At 41.1% G+C, this 19,674-nt stretch overlaps 1 protein-coding gene across 5 annotated transcripts in view; it reads right to left on the minus strand.

Moving 5' to 3' along the window:
• Window positions 1-19,674, minus strand: part of dlgap1b (discs, large (Drosophila) homolog-associated protein 1b) — a 90,212-nt gene that overhangs the window by 23,064 nt on the left and 47,474 nt on the right. For 2 of the 5 annotated variants that reach the window (XM_040126678.1, XM_040126682.1), the window contains exons 3-6: window positions 18,255-19,383; window positions 15,912-16,126; window positions 11,165-11,342; window positions 9,796-10,051 (exon numbers count right to left, since the gene is read on the minus strand). In XM_040126678.1, coding sequence (XP_039982612.1) covers window positions 9,796-10,051; window positions 11,165-11,342; window positions 15,912-16,126; window positions 18,255-19,316 — 1,711 coding nt within the window. In that variant the 5' untranslated portion in view covers window positions 19,317-19,383. The remainder of the gene's footprint in view (window positions 1-9,795; window positions 10,052-11,164; window positions 11,343-15,911; window positions 16,127-18,254; window positions 19,384-19,674) is intronic. The other 3 variants (XM_040126679.1, XM_040126680.1, XM_040126683.1) reach the window with 3 other exon arrangements.

A 19,674-nucleotide genomic window follows, 5' to 3' on the forward strand; every position in this document is an offset into this window, starting at 1 on the left:
GAATGGTATTCCACTGGAGAAAAAATGACTTAACAGCATGAACACAAAAACAGAATATAAATAATAATAAAAACAATAAAAACATAAAATGCAAAAGAAGTAAAGCAAAGAAACTGTGTAAAAAGTTTTACCACATTTCAAGATAGTTCTTGATTGAAAATGTAGGCAGTTATGGATGTTATTTGCAAATACCATTGAAATATAATAAAAAATATTGTGTATAATAAATTATTATGTACTGCTAACTCTCTCATAATCTTGCAGTTGCTTTATTTCTTGCATGATAATAAAGTTTCATTGTGACTAAGGCCTTCCTGGATGACTGTGTCAACAGCTGAGCCTTCCCTAACTCATACTTAGGATGCCTCCGTCATTTACATGATACTAACATAAACCCACGATACATGTGTGTGTGTCCATGGCATGTTGATCTCAGTAGGATCTCGGGCTTTGTCTGAAAATAGAAACCAGAAAGCTGGTAGATGAGCAGGCAGGCAGCATAGCTGGCATCAGTGACGTGCATGAGCTGAAGTGTGTGCATGACTCACTCGAACACAGATGGTCGGTTAGAAACTGCTCGCCGACTGCTCGACTGTCACACAGTAGGGTGTTGGGGGCCCTCCATCCACCCTAGCAGGCCTCAAACTGTTAAGTGGCAGCAGTGATCTCTTTTCCCATAAGGCCTGGGGGGCTTACCAACTTACTCCTACTACAGAATTTTGAAATGAGCCTCTATGAACTCTTAGCACCCAGAGGGACCCTTATTCTGACCTAAATAAATGGACCCTGCAGAGGTGTGAGGTGTGTGTTGTGATGCTGCGCCAGGCTTAGCACTGTGTGATGCAGGCGACACCTGTCGTCCCCCCATCAGAGATATGTACCAAAATAGACCAAGAGCTGGACGGTGTTCGACATTTCCCAGCTACCATGAGTGGAGGGTGAATAGCATGTCGGTTAATCTCAGTATGTTCACATGTTGTCCAGTTTGGAGGGAAAAGAAGTTGCAGAGGGCCTAGCAGATGGCTGAAAGTTTATTTAATAACAGTGTCAAGAGTTTGTAGCCATGTATGACTCAATAGAGGGAAAACGGTTTTAAGATGTATTAATTTAAATGTTCTTATGTCATTTTAAAAATATCAAAGTTTACTTTAGAAATATCACAATCAAACTCTTAAAATTTAATTGATATATGAATCATATTTTTTTTATTAAACTGGCCTTGTCATTGGAAGTGTACCTATTAACATTGACATTTTGAAGAGCATTCTTTCATTTTCATGTGCAGCATGAATAAGCAGAAAGCATGGGATGGGCGCTGAAAGTTTCAGTGGAAAGTAAGTCACAATAAAAACAACTTCCGGTCCGGTCTTTCATAGTAAAGGTCAGTGACGCACTTTACATTTTACTGGTATGGCCTATTACTCCAGCTGACCTGTCGTCGGGTACTTATATTGCATTGTGGGCACCGTTGTGGGCTTTTAAATATCCTTATTCGGATAATATAGGAGGTGATCCAATTTCAACGTGTTCTGCATTGTGTCCCATACAATTTTATTTATTTTTTGTTCCCCCCCTTTCCCCGACAAATTTCCCTTTTTATTTTGGAGGCTACACAGCCCAACTTCCTGCCTCTGCCTGCCTTGACGCAGCTCACCATCGGCCATTGCAAACAACAGAGGAGCACGAACAGCGGCTTCTACTCACAAAGGCGAATCCAGTAGTCACACATGCCGAGCAGCGCGCTGTACACACACTGAAGTAACGCCATGAAAGCCGCCAGTCTGCAACACTAAGCTCAGCTGAGATGACGGGAGTCCTCTCTTCCTCTATTCCTCTTTCACTCTGACGATATTGGATCTTGTGTCAGGATGTGGACGCGCCTTGATCGCAGCCCCCCGCCCCACACAAACACTTACCCATTCAGCACTGGGTGGGACAATCCCGTTCACAGTTATGATGAAAACTTAACTGTAATGCTCTGTAACTTTGCCTTCTGACTTCCCAAGCTACTGTTTTTGAAGAGACTTTATTTAACCAGATATTCAAATAAAGACTGTATTCTTGTATTAAATTAGCACCCCTGTAGCCTAAAAAGGTATAATTTTCAAAATTATGTTTTGTATTATTTGTGTAGGCATTTACTGTTTATTTTGCCTGAGTTCAACACCTAAGATTACTCAAAAACATTGATCTTGAAGCAAAGGAGAAATAAATTTTTAAAAAATGAAATTTGTGAGAAAAAAGAAAAAAAAAAAAGTTCAAGATCAACTTAGACCTTCCACGGTATTGCTCAATATTTGAAGAATGCTTTTAATTCAAGAATCAAAATTCTTAATTCTGTAACAAGGCTTTGCTAGCCATGATTCTAGAAATACTGAGGTCCAGCCCAAATTCCCTGAGCAGGACCCCGACCACCAAAGACATTTTGGACTAGCTACTAAAAATCTATTAAATATTATGGGTATTTGAAAATATCATTTTATTCATTCATTTAAATGTTAAATTATATTTTCCTGTTAATTTTATCTCTATACAATAAGGTGTAAATGTTATTTTAAAGCTATTTCTGTACTGCAAGGTATGATGGACAATATTAAATCTTTTCTAATTAATCTTTTTTTTTTCTGCCTAAAATAGGCAAATGCCTTGATATTTAGTCTTAAAACATCAGAACTTGCCTTTAAAATCACCACATGTGTAGTACATGTGTAATTGGGTCTTTAAACCTCCAAATTTCCAGAACTATTACAGAGGACCTGACACTGGTTTCCTCAGTGGTATTGCTACAGTCTCAATTAATAAATAACTCAACTTGTTGTCTAACAAATAGTCAGGGCAGGAGTACTGCCAACAATAAATGGTTCAAGATTCAGATACCCCAAATCAAATTATTCTAATATTTATTGTTTTTAAGTATTTTTAATTTTATACTTTGTGTGTGTTTTTGCACTTGCAGTGAAGGTGCACTATACAGTAAATCAATTTAAATTCGAAGTTTACTTCTGGAACATACTCTGTGAGCCAATCTAAAAATAAAAATAAAAAATTTAAAACTACACTTTGATATACATATGTACTTTATGCTTTTGATTCTCAGTACATTAAATACAACTCAGGCTTCTCTAACCCATATACACACACCCAAGTTGCTTGACTGATCACCAGATAGATACATGGCAGCATGCAATAATGATTTGATTGCACCTTTTTCACACAGGTCTAGGGATTTTATGTTTACCTTTAGTCCTGACCTTGAGACAGACACAACAGGCACAACAGGCAAGCAGATGGCCAAATCCACAGTACCTGACGGCAGCAGCATGGAACAAAGAAACAAAGCTCTGTGTTATCAGGACCACTACTTCTACTACTGTCAGACCCAATGGTGCCACAGGAGCCTTTCACCTGTAGTCCTCCTTAAACCCACTTTGAGAGGGGACCGTCTCAAAACAAATAAGCAAACACACGCAGTGCCCTAGAGCAGGACTTTTCTTTACTTCTATAACCCTGACATATGACAAACAAATTTCAGCCTTGTTCTTGGAAATTTGCGTGGGCTGTCGGAGGTGTGAGAGGAGATCTGGTCGAATGCTCGGCGTGATCTTGATTCGACCAGACTTTAGTGATCTGTATCCCTGCCATTTCTACTTAGATCCCTGGAAAATCCAATGATATTTATTCCCACAAGCTCTCTCAGAACAGAACTCTTGGAAAAGTGTAAGTGATGGCAGTGATTGTTGTTAATTGGGTCAACCTGCCTGGTAGCTTTCATCCACCCACTCACACAGCTACTGTGAAAAGATTAGGGCAGAGGTACAGTGCTGTGTTACGTTGAGCCCCTGGGGGCAGTGTTGGACAGGCTTTATTTCAGCCTGCAGTACTGTACAGGAAAGAGCTGGGAATACACAGGAGCTCCGTGTGATTTCACAACAGTAAAGCCTGCAAACATGACATTGAATGTGATATAACAAGGTCAGTTTTCCAAACTGAAAGGAGCATACTCACTTTTGATATCCATCATATCCTCCAGTATGGATAGACATCTGCTAATGTCAAATACTTCTTTAAAGGAATACTTTTATATTTTGGGAAGCACACTTCTTGCCAAGAGTTAGATGAAAAATTTAATACCATGCTCATGCCTGCACAGTAAATATGAAGCTGCCACCAGAATTTGGCTAACTTAGCTTAGCAGAAAAACTGGACACAGGGGGAAACAGATAGCCTGGCTCTCTCCTAAGGTAAGAAAATCTGGCAACCAGCACCTCTAAAGCTCACTATCTAACACTTCACATCATACATGATTATTTTGTACAATAAATGAAGTATAAAAATGACAATTTGTGTCAAAAAACAACAATACGCTAAGCTACGATAGCCAGCTGCCGGCGGTGGCTTCAGACTTAGCATATTAACATGAGAGTGGTGTAAATCTTCTCATGTAACTCTCGGCAAGAAAGTGAACAAGCATTTTTCCCCAAAATGTTGAACTTTTCCTTTAAAAAATGGGCTCTTTCCACTGATCATTGATTTCTATGTTCTTGTCCTTTTCATGAGTTGGTCCCATCTTTGTTTCGGGTGTCAAGACTGATTGAACAGATAGTTTCATAATATTGATGTTAGATGTGTGAATTCATTATAAGATGTCAAATGCTTATATACAGCACTGGTGAGTCTTCTGGAATGCTCACTTCATCTGGGAATTAAGCAAAGTTCAGTTTTGCCTGTCCAATCAGAATTACATCCAGGATATTTGAAATAATGTACAACTACTACATAATTTTTAAATACTTAAGGTTTATCTTAAATAGATATGAAACAAGAATTCTTTTTGCAGTACCATTATAAGCTTGACCTCCTAATTAGTTTCTTTCTTCGGGATTTCTGATACCTGTACCTGCTCCTGACAATGGTTTTAAATGTATAAATGATAGCTTGTACATGCAACAGTACCTCTGTCCTGTTTTGAAGTAACTTTACTCTTATATATTTTAAATATCAGTGGTTCTCGTTTTTTTGTATCGTCCCTGCCCAAAAGCTTGCCTCAATAAATGAATACAGCACAAATCAGTGAGATGCATTCCCTATAGTTATTCATTGAATCTCAGCTATAGAACCTCCAACAAGCCTTTACTTGGCAAGCAGTGGTCTAAACTGGTGGATATCCCATTTGGAAAAATCTTTAATTATTGTTCTTTTATATCACATTTCCCCCAAAATTGTTTTCAAAAGAAAGTGGGCAATGTACGCTATAATTCTGTATTTTGTACAGAAGGAGCACATACAATATTGTGGCCAGAGCTGCGTCAGATAATGAAATGGAGAGATGGTTTTCCACTGAGTGTTTGACAAGACCATCAATGACCCACAAGCATGCCTCAAACACTTAAGGAATGCCTTGTTGAGCGCAATGTCCCTGTTCAGGGCCGTAGGAAATTCACAGCCATTAAATTAAACATTGTCCAGCAGCCTATTACAGGGAGCTTTTTTCAGACAAACCCTCGGCGCCTCTGAAAAATAGATGCTAGGAAAATGAAGCCGGATAATTGACAGCAGGTCAGTGAGCCAGGGAAACCGAGGTTTAGAGGAAGAAAAACTGAATCTATAGCAAATTTCCAAGGCATAAGATCTGTGTGTATACTCTTTCTAATGGAGGGTGAATTCTTCTTAGTGGAACAAGAGATTGATTTACCCACACACCTAACCGCTGCTGTGCAAAGGCAGGGTAGAGGGCCATGGAAGGGATAGACAAAGTAGAGTGAAGAGGTGACGAATATGCTAACTGGAAACGACGCAGGGTGAAGGTGGCAGTGGTCAGAGGCAGTAAAATCCTCACATTAACCGATTGCTATGGATTTTCCCAAGCTTTAGAAAGAGGATCTGCTCCAGATTTTGTTAAACCGATCCAAAGGAGCTGATGTCTAGGCCAATATGTCTGTCTGAGGCAACAGTAATATGCGTCTGTGTGTGTGGCTGTGCGGGTTATCGTGTGTGTGTGTGTGTACATGCCAGTTTGAGTGGGCAGAGTAGCAGGCAATAGGAACCGGAGCCACTTGACGTTCAAAGAGAAGAGATCAAAGGACAGCCCAATACTTCGGTCTCCTTCCTCAGGATTAAAAAGATCATCAATAATAATGGGCTGGAGTAGTGCTGTGGGCAATCTGGGGAGAAGCACGAGTGGAAGCTGATGGGTCTCTCCTGTGTGTGCGTGTGTGTGTATGTGTGTGGGCACGAATGTGTGATATTTAGCAGCTTGCCACAGGGACAAGTGGCAGCAGAAACCATAAGTGCGGGTTGTTTTTCTCGAGATGGTGCCCAAACCATTCTTCAGAAACATCATGCAATATTCACCAAAACGTCTTCACTACAACTAGTGAGGTGAATTTGAACACAGTGAAGTTATGTCAGTTGTTAATATTAATGTTTCCTAATTATATTGATGTTGCAGAGTTGGTCGTGTGAGCGTTAAAACATACCATGCATGGTCAGTGTAGCCCTTTATCCATTAAATTAGCTAGGGCCTCAAATAACGATTCTTTTCATTATCTGTTAATCTGGAGAGTCGAAGGTGCCGACTTCAGATGTCTTGTTTTGTCAGACCAACAGTCCAAAACCCAAAGATATTCCATGATGAAACAGACAACCAACACTGAAAATCCTCATTGTAGGAGGGGGAACAAGCAAATTTGGGTAATTGTTCCCTGAAAAATGACTAGAATGGTTGCAGATTAATTTTCTGTGGATTGACTAATTGATTAATTGACCAACTGTTCCAGTGCTAAAGTTAGCATTCACTTACGTTGAGGAATTACTTTGTCTGGCTGACGGGATCAGTGTTTGTTTGCTTTTCAGGCACTAGCGCCAAGTCAAACATAAAAACTTTCTGAAAATGTGTCTAGTGAAATAAGCACAGTTCAAACACGGTTTTTATTCTATCATATGGATAAATAAGGACTGTTATTTTCAATATGGAATTGTTTAGGTGTATTGACATGAATGATGCTTTTAAAATATACAGAAGAAAAGCAGTGCTGTATTAATTAGTGAGGGAGGCTCCATTTTGTGTCCATGCTAGCAATTGGTAAAGTTAAGTAAAATGAGTAAAATGCATAATATTACAATATCACACTGTTATATATTATTGCATTATTATTATTAATGCATTTATGTGGAAATAGCTTGTTGTATTTGGTCAACCTTAAGCTAACTTAAATTAATTTATATACTGCTGGGTAGTTTAATCTGTAATAATGTGTCATACTCTAAACTGATCACATGTTTTGTATGATATATCCTAATCAGCAAAGTAATAACTACTGTATATACTATAAAACTATACTAACTACAACTGTCAAATACATGTTGTGGACTATAAAAATACAACATTTACCTCTGAAATGTATTGGAGGCTGAGTATAAAGTAACATAAAATGGAGATAATCAAGTAAAATACAAGTAGTTGTACTTAGGTACATCCCGCCACTGTGAGCAAGATATATATTAACTGCCTGTTTTCACTGTCTGTCACATTCCCTCTGCTGCTCCTCACCTTTAATCACCAATAAACTTTACAAGACAGACATATTAAAAAATAATTAGCTTAATCTTCGAAACCCCTGATTTTCAGGTTTTCAGTGAGTGTTAATTGAGGTTTAGTGGTGTTAGTTAAACGGTCTAAAACCACCTGCAAACCCTGTATTTCACACACTTTGTATACAGTGTGTAACAAGTCAGAAAATGAAATGGTAATTACGCCAAAATAGTGGCGAGTGAGACGGGCAAAATGTTTTCAGACTGAGCTCTTTTCCCATTTTCCTTCCAATCTCGCTCTCCTTCTCTCCTCTTCAATCAAGGTCTTTCCCCAGGAGGAGAAAAAGGAGAGGGATCTAATTAATTAAAGCGACCGACGACTCAGTGGTGAGGTTCTTAGGATGTGATGAATTGTGCAGTAGTACAACTATGACAGTAATCTGAAGCAATCCCCTACCTTCACTACCAACCACAGTGAACTGCTCTCCACATTGCTTCATAATATATCACTCGAACCCACTCTCCCTGTCTTGTTCGTTTGGGCCTCAGTTACAGTTGATTCCAGGATACAATGAGGTCCGCAGCAAAAGAAGGTCAAGGGTCAGAAGAAGCCGACAACCAATCACATCGAGCTATGTTAGCAAGTCAGAGGATTGCCCTCAACTGGTAGCAGCAGCATAATATTGGATCATCAGCAACCACAGAGCAGACTAATATCTCCTGTCTGTACTTTCATCACGTCCATTCATCATGTGACAAACCCAGGTGCCAATTGCCAGTAGCTGTGAAGCTACTGCTGCAGACGTGTGTGTTAATACTAATAACAACACACCCATGCATGCACACCTCTGCTTAGTCACTTTTTACCTGAGAAGGGTTTTAAAGGTGTTACCTTTACATTATTAGCAAAGGATTACAGAACAACAAAGTTGCATCTACAAGACGTGTGAGCGACACAAGACAGATGGGAGTAAAAGAAAGAGAGGACCTTTGTGTAGCAGCAGCATTTCAGAGAAGCTGTTTAGCTTTAAAACCAGAGTTTAATCCCTACACTTCATCTGATAGATGGTTTTCATTATCTCTTCCTTCCTTCCTTAGGGGAAGGAGCTCTGAATTTTCCTTGCTTGATCTTATCAGTCTCCTCTTATAGATCAGTATCTACCACCACATAATAGAACAATCAACTGAATTCTCCATTGCCTTTAATTGTATTGTCAGCTTGAACTGTTAATAAGATGTTTGATAATAAAACAGTTGGGTACAACTTCATATTTTGACTAATTTTATTAACTGAAGAGGGAAATTATATTAGGGAGGAAGGAGGAAGTCAGCTGAAGAAAATTTTAAACAGCATTAAATAAATGTTTGCTCAGAGTCAATGGGAAGCCCTTTGAATTGATTGAACAAGTTTTGCCACTCTTCCAATTTGCAGTAAATGTGTTTAATTGGCTGACTGTAACTTTGTCTGCTAGGTTTGGGGAAATGCTGTGTTTTAATTGGCATAATTACAAAGAAATGGAGGAGAAAGCCATTGTGTCAGGCGACGATGACTCAACATGCGCAATGTGAGGGAATGACGTTTGGATTTCCAGTGGAAAACACAGAAGCACCCAGTGCTGGATGCCAGCACCACTCAGCATCAATACTGCAAGCAGTAATGCTGGAAAGCCAAGCGCTCCAGACCATGAGATACACAAGAGGGCTAAAATAAGACCCAACAGTCACTGAGCTTTACTGCTCGAATAAGCTGTTATGTGGGAAAAACAGTTCTGTATTCATCATATTAGAGCACGAATAAGCTCTAATGTGGGAAGAACAGTTCTGTATTCACCATATTGGATCTGAGGATAAAAACTGGGTCGAATGGATAATAATGCAGAGGGTTTTGGTCTGGTTTTGTGAAGTGAAACTAGTCTGCGGTGAACTAAACAAGGTTACTCTTTTCCAATAATTAATTTAAAAATATTCTGTGCAAGAGGTTTTCAACATAAAGGAATTAGAAATGAGAGATTTTGATTTGAGGGCAATGTCCAATCCACTGTCCAATCTTTATGCAAGAATAAATCTCCCTTTGCAGTAACTGCAGTTCCAATTTATTCATATTTCTCTGTTGACACTATACACATGCTTGATAACTTAGACACACACCTTATCTATAATACATACTTTCTATGCGCACAAATCAATTTATAATGGGCTATGGATTATGTATGTTCACAAATGTTCATGAGAACATATGTGAGTTAAGTGCATGTTCCCACTGACCTGTGCTGCTCTGGATGGTTCTGACAGTGGTGGTAGTGCGCGGGGGTGAGTTGGTCCTCCTGTTGCCCACTGTGACGCCGCCCTCCTCCTCTTCCTGTGAGCAGCCTTTCTCTATGGCACGCACGTAGCTGTGGCTCCGCATGCGGAAGCAGCCGGGCATGGGCAGGTCCAGGGCATCCACCGCCTGCGACTCCATCTCACTGAACACTGACTCACACACCGCCTCGATCTGCCCGTTCACCTCCACCTCGCTCACCTGCGGCGCACGGGAACACAAGCAGACATACAGTATGTGCATGCAAACACCCAAAAGAAAAAACACACAGGAGCATACACTCATGCACAGGGAAAAAACAAAAATAAATTTAAAAAGATGCACAGGTGCACACCAGCACAGTAAAAGACAAAGGAGAATGGACAATATATTAAAGAGGCAAAAGCCAGGGATGCATCTCTTAGTGCTGCTCACTATTACAGAGCTATTCCACTGATTAAAACTTCACTAGGCAGAAATTGAGCACTGCAATAGAGGACAGTGTTCCAGTATTCCCATAATTTGAGGCAGGTAGATTCAACATATTTGCCAAAAATAAATTCTGTTGTTTGAGATGGACACTCAAATCCATCAAGAAAAGGCAATAAAAATACGATCTTGCAGTTAACTATGTTCTCAGACTGTGCAATTTTTTTTTCTTTGGTAAAGCATCACAGACTAGCTATGCTGTTAAACATCAGCACACTGTTCAGTTTAAACACATCATCCCCTATACTTTCTGAGTATGTTAGTTCAGATCGGTTAGACTTTTGCCTCCCCACCATCATGATATGCTTTAAGCCATATAGAAGAATTTGCATGAACTTAAAAAGAACGTCCAAGTAGTGCAGAGGGGGAGAAATCACTTTAGGATAAAACTTTAAAAAGGGCCACACAACAGAGTGGAATACTACAAGTATTGTTATTAAAGGTGAGACTCAGGAAGTGTCAAAGCTGGGACTACTTCGATTTGAGATGAGACTCGAGGAAATCTATCTACGCCTACGTCATCAGCTAGTGCAGTTTGGGTTTCAAAACAGGGTCTTAAGGGAAAACAAACCTGCATGCCCTCTTGTTTAATTAGCGAATGTGATTATCCCTGTAATCATATGAGCTCCAGAAAACAGCACACAGACGTATATGCTAATTGGGAGATTGGTAGTTTTCGTACTGTTCATTCTTTGCCCGATGGTGACCTGATTGTTAATTCAGGCCTTAGAATGGCTAGAGATGGGATTTCCTCCCCCATGCACAACCTCATTGGACATAGCAGTGGAGGTACAGGCGGTGTAAAGGCCAAAGGCAGTGAGGCACGGGCTCCTGGTTGCCACTAACCTGGCTGATAGTGCTCATGGCTCTCATGTAGCTCTCATTTCGCGAGCGGAATTTAGGTGAGGCCAGCAGCCCTGCTGGATCCAAGCTGTCCAGACTCCTATTGATGGAAACCTCACTCACCGCCCGCAGATAGCTGTGACTCCGGATCTGGAGCTTGGGTGAATGCTCTGTAGAAATCCTGCCACAAGAGAAGGAAAGAGAGAAAAGGAGGGACCGAAAAAAAAAAGAAAATGTCAAAGCAGGAAAAGGAGTTTGGTTGAAGGCAAGACACAAATCGAGACAGAGGCAGAAAAGGAGCAGGAGAAAGAGAGGGAGAGATAAAGTGATGTAAAGAGAGTGAGAGAAGGTCCTTGCAAAGTACTTGGCAGTGTATGAACCCAAAGATATGGATCAATCCACAATTGCTTCAGGAAACAACCTTATCTAATCAACAAGAGCAGTACTATTGAGAAACACTTGCAGTACCTTAGGTAGTCTGTCCTTGAAGCACCTTGTAAGCACTTTCTAAAACACTTAATGGTGAGAACACTCACACACACTTCATTTCTTTCACATAAAAAAAAAGACCCACAGATCAATACAAAAATACACACACACACACACACACACATGCACAAACACATCCCGTCTCCAAGGAAGATGAATAGGTGTCTCATTAGCTCTCACCTGCCTCCAAGCCGATTGCTCAGCATGCTTCACACCTTTGTGCACGTGTGTGTTTGTGTAGAGTGTGTGTGTTTAGGTTAAACAGCAGTTTAGGTTTGATGCAAGCTTAACAATTCATTAATCAGGGGAAATAAAACCTAAAAAGCTACTTTCTTGATGAACATTGTGGCCTACTAAACCAATTTACAGGGAACAAAGTGCATGGAGACAATTGAATTCAATGCAGATTAGAAAGTCTATTCTCAAATCAACAGTGAGAATTAAAGGTCCAATACCCCCCATTTCACACAAAGTCTCTCGTTTTCACATACAACATATAAAAACATTTTTATACACCAACACCCACAGACACACATAGACAGACTGTACACACACACACACACACACACACAAAGATCTTACTCTCTGTCTCCAGGTCAGGTCTTCTTTAATTATGTATTTCCTCCTAAAAATAAAGCCTGGTTACCATAGCCAAGCAAACTTGATTACTCATTCGTGGATGGAAGAATGGAGGGGAGAGGACAGTGAAGAGAAGCAGGGAAATTGAAGGAAAGATGAGCTATTATGATGGGAATAAGGGTGATGATTTTGGAGGAATAATGGTTATGATTAGGGACAGATTTGGGTTATTTTTAAAAGAAACCAATTCTGAATGCTCAGAATCATCACATTACTTCCTCCTTTTTTCCTGACGGACAACAGTCATAATTCTTATGGCTGACAAAGGACTTTGTAGCTCGAACATAAACATGTCATTTTGGTGCATTTGCTGAAATGACTGATGCTGTCATCTTTCTTGGAAGAGTGGTCTCATATGTTTGGGGTTCAGACTGGTAGTTGTCCCTCTTTACTGAAAGTTCATAGACCAAACAATTAATCGATTAATTGAGAAAGTAATCGACAATTAAAGTAATTGCTAGTTGGGAACCAATTTAAAAGTATAACTGAATACCTCAATAAATAATTAAAAAATTCAAATGGAGTTTAAAAATAAATATTTTCCATTAAAATCCAATCTACTGATAAGACAAATAATAAAAATTTAAATTTTTGTACTCCTCTATTTATTATAGCTAGCATTTCATTTCCTACGTTTTCATTTTTTTGGTCTTAGCACAAGTTTAATCATTTCTCTATTTTTACTGCGCAACAATTTTCCTTCTGGGGAACCATACTCAATTGATGATAGAGATGAAAAGGTACATCTTTAAATCCAAGGAAAAAAAATCATACCATATATCCCTAAGACTCAGATTTGTATGAATCAGCCACCTGGAGTCTGTGACTGTGGGTGATTCACAGAGGAATAAAGTCAAGGAAGACTCTACCTACATCATTATCTCTATCCACATCTCCTCTTGATTTCCCTGTGGGGCTGATTATAGGCAGGACCAATGATGTCTATTGTGGCAATTTGAATGTCAGACCCAGCCTGTAATCAGTACTGCCTAAGAGGGGAGGTATGCCTGTCCGAGGGTGTCCCTCTATGGAACAAGTGAGATTAATGAACACATGCTCCCCTGCCAGTCTGGAATAAAGGCTGTCTAAAGCAGTCTGTTTACTCAGACTTATTGTTACCTAGATTTGTTTTTTTGTTATAAGTCTTCTTCCCCATTTTCTCCATCGACTCACTTTGTCCCCATGTTTGCGTCACCTCATCTTTCCTGTTAGCCGACTCCTCCAGTTTCCCCCCTTAAGAAGTTTTCTCTGTCCAACTGTCCCCTATCCTCTTTTACCTTCTCCTGTTTCTTCCATCTGTCACTGTCTTGTCATCTTAGTCACTCTCCGAATAAAATTCCTTAGAGCAATGACTGTGGTTGGATGGATGAAAAGACAGAAAGACGTAGATGTGATTGCGGCAACCTATTATTCGGGATGACTGTTCCCGGTGAGACATAAAAAAAAAAACATTAAAATCTAGGTCAGGAATAAATGAATTTTGCGGCAATTCGTTGGTGAGTGAGGGAAGCAAGAAAGGATGTCATTTTCTTCTGAGCTTGTTTTTCTGCCAGGAATAATCCCAATTTATTAAATACATGCTTCAGGTTAGTTTTGGTTGAGAGTAAACAAATCCCACAACTTTTCAGGAGTAATTCTTCACTAAGGACACACAGGTCAAAGAACGGGCTTTGAAAGACATGGAACAACAAAGCTGATTATTTAATCATTGCGGAGTGTAACAGAAACTTGTGCCAGCTCCCACAATCCCAGTGTGAAAAAAGATGTCAACTGCTCCCGCCTCATTCTCTATCTCCGATGTGCAGCACTGCAGTTTGGTTTGTTCCAGTGCGTTCCATCAGACAATGATGGTGTTCCTAGGGCCAAATTCAAGTCTTTATTGGGCCCCAAGCTGCACCACTTGCACTTACACTAGCGTGTGTGTGTGTGTGCCTGTGTTTGTGACACCAGTAACAATGACTGAGCACCCACTGGTGTTCTTCTCATCTCCGTATATTACACAGCTAATCAGTCACAGCTCTGTGCAAGACTTGTGTCCCCTATTTTTTCAGTGTTGTATGGGTCTATGGTAGAAAATGTTTCTACTGGGTAGGAGTTAATATTAATTTAAGACAGTTAGGTCCCAAGTTGTCATGTCTAGAAATGAAAATGGTGGAAGGACATGTGTCATTATGATGAATTATTTCAACTTGTGTCTTTTTTCAGTTTTAGTCATCATTTCTGTCACTTCTAATAACACGGCACTCATCTGAGTAACTAGGAACATGGTGACATAATTTCAATTAAGTCAGTGGAGCAAGAAAGACGAGCAGTTAGACAATGAGCTTGGTTGTAAAAAAGCTGATAGTTGTTGACAGTAGTTAGATAATATAAACCACTTTATTTTGAGGTAAAAACGAAAGTGAGCACACCTGAAATGTCGATAATAATCCCTCATTGCACAAAAAGAAAAAAAGTACACACACGATTACAGCAAGTTAAACAAGGCAGTCAGTCTGTAAAATGTGATTTAAATGTTTAAGTGTTTAAATGAAAGTTTTCTCTTCCAAATAAGCGTGGCTAACGTGTGTGTGTGTTATTATTACTAATAGGAATGATGGCCAAAACTACAAAAATAAGGCCCAAGCCAAAATTTCCAATTACATTCTCCCTTTTCCTAGTTTGCAATTCTGATATTTGAACTGTGTATTCCATCAGAAAAAGATATGAAGTCAGAAAATGTTACCACTGAACTTATTGTGTGACTTCTGTAGACTTCATTGTGGACAATGTTGTCAGCTATTAAGACTTAGGTCAGATCTACTTGATGGACTATACTACTGCTGAATACTTCATGACCTCAGGCTGATGTAAAAAGTATGCTGCTGAGCAGATAATCCCTTATGCATGTTCTCAACCCACAATACATTTCTTGAGAATATGGCATTTATTCTTAAAGAGACTTCATTGCATAAGCCGCTATAATGCATTTTTAATCAAGACTCAGTCTGTTAAATGTGTTTGTGTGATTGTAGAGATACAACTATGAAGATAGAAGTGTGTGTGTGAGTTGTAAACGCAAAACAGGTAATTAAGCTGTGGCCACTGAGAGTCAAGGACTCACACAGAGTGAGCCAGACTGCAGCCGGGAAGACGTGTGAGTAACGCTGACTGGCTTGATCTCCCTGTTTGTCAAATTTTTGCTTGTTCTACCACTTCCTTTATCTCTACTGTCTGATTTCCCTGAAACTACACAGTGTGAACACAGGTTTTCATCATACTTGATAATTATGTTCAGATGTATGTACTGTACTGTATACTTCACAGGCAGGCTTACAGTGACCCCCATACATGAACACACATAAATAGTGAAACGGTTAGTCAATTAAGTGATAAGTTGAATGAAAGAAAATAAATCAACAATTTTGTAAATTGATCACTTGGTTAAGTCATTGGGCTGAAATACCAAAAAAATTCACCAGCTCAACCTTCTAAAATGGAAGAGTTTGCTTTTTTACATATTTGTAAATTTAATATCTTTGGAAATTGTGATTGGCATTTTTCATTAATTGATTATTCAAAGAAATATTTAAGTGAATAACTGATACTGAAAATAAAAGTTTCAGCCCCAGCATACACTCACTTGAGCGTGGTCATCTCCGTGAGGGACGGCTGTGTGGCCTTCAAGTAACTCGCCCGCCGTGCCTGGACCTTGGGCGAGGGTTTGGGGCTGCAGTCCGAGTCACCGCTGTCTTCTTCTGCCATGGCTTTGATGTAGCTGCCGCTGCGCATCCGCCGGCACGGGATCTCATCATCCTTCCCCAGTGGAGAGAAACTGCTCCAGTCATCCTGAGGCACCTGTAGAGATGAAATGAGATAAGGCTAAGAGGGAGCGAACAAATCACTATGAACTCTCAAGTCTGGAGGCATAGACACAGCAAGGCTTTCCTACCCTGGCTTGATACGAGTACCTCTATCACACAGTGCACTTTATTTCTTAAAAGAAGCAATAGTAACAGTATCAATGCAGAGTCTGCTTTGATCATACCATAAGTTTGTGAATAATGGAGGCTTTCTTTTGTCTTTCCTGTGATGCATGCGGCATATCAAATGCAGGGCATTAATTGTTTTGACAAAACATTGCAGTAGCCTGGCCTCTGTCTGTTCTCCTGACTTTTCACACAGACTAATGAAGGTAAAAATAAAAGGAGGCAAAGCTATCTTCCAGCCTTAATCTAAAAGAGAGAGAGTCAAAGACAGCAGACATGGAGAGAGAGAGAGAGGGAAAACAAAGGGGGTATTGTTCAGCAGAACCACTGCAGTCCCAACGTGAGTGGCTGTTAGGGCACCAGCTCTGAAGTGAAAGAAATGAGATACAGAGCGAGAAAAAAGTACACAAGAATCATTCAACAGACAAAGTTTGTTGCTTGGAAACCAAGCTGACCTTGATGTCAGACTGGGGTAACATCTTGGGAAAGACCGTCTCTGTGATGACGTCAGAAGAATTGAATTACTGTTACTAAGAAAAGGCCATAAAAAACCTGAATGAAGTCATGCTTTTTAATCCTATTACCTTCGCAGCAGAGTACAGCATATTTAAGATGCTCTAACCTGTGAATGTTGCAAAAGTACATGAAAGGGTTAGGCATTAAATTAAGTGAGTGTGAAAAAACACTGGATTACAAGATCCATTCCCAGTAGGTGAAGCTAATAGCAAGTCCTTATGAATGTCAAGTCCTTGTTTCAAGGTTTCAAAAAACTTCTGCAGACTAACCTGTCAGGCTGCTCACATTGAAAGCCTATTTTTTCCCTTCCGCCTCTCTTTCTGGAAAAAAGCAATGGCTCTTTTAGACTGGGAGAAATGTGGCCGTAGTGCAGCGACAACATCCTTCCTTGATCTGCTCAGTCCGTTTTTCAGGCTATTAAAAGGCACGGCCACATAGAACTCTATCTTTTTTGCTCCCTCACTCTTGCTTTCTGACTTTTACTTTCTCTATTCATACCCTCCTCTTTTGCCTCCATTTGCTCTCCTTTGGTCAGCACACATGCAGGCAGAAGGCAGGCACGCACGCACGCACGCTCGCTCTTCCTTCTATTCACTCTGCCTTGTCTCTCGATTTCTCCCCTCAGGCTTTTAATTGCAGCTTGCCCCAATAAGAGGAAATATATGCAATCTGAAACACTTATCTTTTCCAAAACTGAAAAAGAGAAGCAGGAACAGGTGGGCTGATGTGTTTGCATGCATGTGTGTGTGTCTCCGTCCTTGTGTGCTTATGTGAATGACGACTGGGCTTGGGGACTTGAGCATTTTTCTCTCTCTCTGATCTCACAGTAGCACCCTACTATCGCTGCATGAGTATGATATACACACACTCATGCATGCACACCAATGCTGCTACGACCACTACGACCAGTGAATTTGCATTTATGCTCTGAAAACAGATTAGATGGGTATTCCTGGTCTGCTTTCCTGCAATCTTACTGTAAAAAATATATGCTGGTTTGGGGTAATGCTACATGAACCAGACCTGTCAGACAATTGATATAAAATCATCTTACTGCATTATTCCTCTAGTAAATTAAATTTGAAAGCTATGTACAATATCCTGTGACTTTTGACATCCTGTACAGTACAAAAGCAATGGCATAAACATCCACCTGCTGATATATGACAGTTTCCATGCACATTGGCACAAACATAGAGGAGCAGATGACCTGTGATGACTTTGCAGAATGGTTTATGATGATACGAGGGATTATGTCAACATGAGACCAATGATGATTTGAGACACAGGGAATGACAGGATGGGGTCTAGGCCAGTGCCTCCCTGATCAATCTCTCTAACCTGCACAGACACACACACACAAACAAACAAACAGATACAGGCAGAAAAACAGAAGCATGGAGGAGCAGCCGGTGCCGGATGATGCATGAAGCATGACACGCGGGATGGGAGACTGGGTTGGGCTGTTTTAACAGTCCTACCTGTAGGAAGTGGCAGGTGCGTCCCTGCTCGGCCTTCACTAGAGCTTTATCTAGGTTGACTGAGGCCTTCTGGTAGACCTCTCTTGCTCTGCTCACCGTCAGAGTTGAAGACCAAGAGCTCTTCTTCAGCTGCACTTGGCCATCCAGCGCACCCACCAGCGGTAGCCCTCCGCTGCTGCCCCCAGAGCATGTCGAGCATTTCACATCGTTGTTGCTGCGTGATGTCTTTAGAGAGTGGGCGCTGATAGTGTTATAGGACTCCATGAAGTACTGCGACTGAGATTTCTCTGGGTGGCGTCCCATAGTCATGACCCCAGAGGGCAGACCTCCACTGGTGCCCCCGTGGTGATGGTGGTAGAGGCACATCTCCCGGTCAAGCGTGTCATCTGAGCTCCAGTAGCCTGAGATGGCAGTGCGCATCTTAGGCTCAGATTTTGAGCGGTCTTTGCTCTTACTGCGCTTGCTGTGCTTCAGGGTGCCAGAGGATGAGGGAGGGTCATCAGGACTGGATTTGCTGCCATTCATCCTCCCACTCTCTCCCCCACCAGACCCCGAGGGCCCCTCCAGGGAGTGAGACTTGGTGAAGAGCTTCTGGACAGAGTGAACGAGGTGGCGGATCCGACCAGGGCTGTCACTGCGTTGGTGCTCTACCGCAGTACGCTTGTACTGCAGCGTGTGGTAACCTTCACGCCGCACTGGTGCCTGTTGCTCAAACTGATTTAGCAGGTTAGAGGGAGTGCGGTTGTTGTTTCCTCCACTTCCTTTACTGCTCCCCGTTGGCCCTGTATAAGGCACCACAGCGCCACACTCCTCCTTCAGCTCATGGTGGGAGCTGTAATGTCTGCGAGGGAAGGTGCAGCTGGCCAGATCAGGATACGCACTGCACTCAGGCTGGAAAGAGTTGCGCTGGGTGTAGCAGGGATGGTCAGCAGGATGAGCCTCCCCAGGGTTGAGGAAGTAGGGCCGACGATCCGAGTGCCCCAGGGTCATCGAGTCATAAGAGGGGTCGCAGGTCACCGTATGGTGGTGACTACGGCTGCTGGACAGGCCTTTCATTGTCATCGTGGCCGAGTCGACGTGCACATCCAACTGCTGCCGTGGGAAATCTGCACAGGCCCAAAAATTAGTTCTACAGAGAAACATGCAGCCATGAGGAAGAGCAGACAAACAGGCAAAAAGAGAGAGACAGAAAAGAGAATTATAAATATCTCACATTTGCATACATCCAAAGAACAGTGTAATGACATCATCTGCTTTGATTTGAAGAAGATGCTTTTGGCACTCATTCAGAGATGAGAAAACTTGCTGACGTTGATGGGATTTAGGCCTCTTCTCTTTGAACCTTTTATTTTTGTCCTTCAAAATTTCAAAAGGGGCATCTCTAAATATAGCAGCCACTTGGCATGTGGTCCCTGATATC

The sequence above is a fragment of the Xiphias gladius genome, chromosome 5, assembly GCF_016859285.1.
Source record: "Xiphias gladius isolate SHS-SW01 ecotype Sanya breed wild chromosome 5, ASM1685928v1, whole genome shotgun sequence".
Taxonomy (NCBI): domain Eukaryota; kingdom Metazoa; phylum Chordata; class Actinopteri; order Istiophoriformes; family Xiphiidae; genus Xiphias; species Xiphias gladius.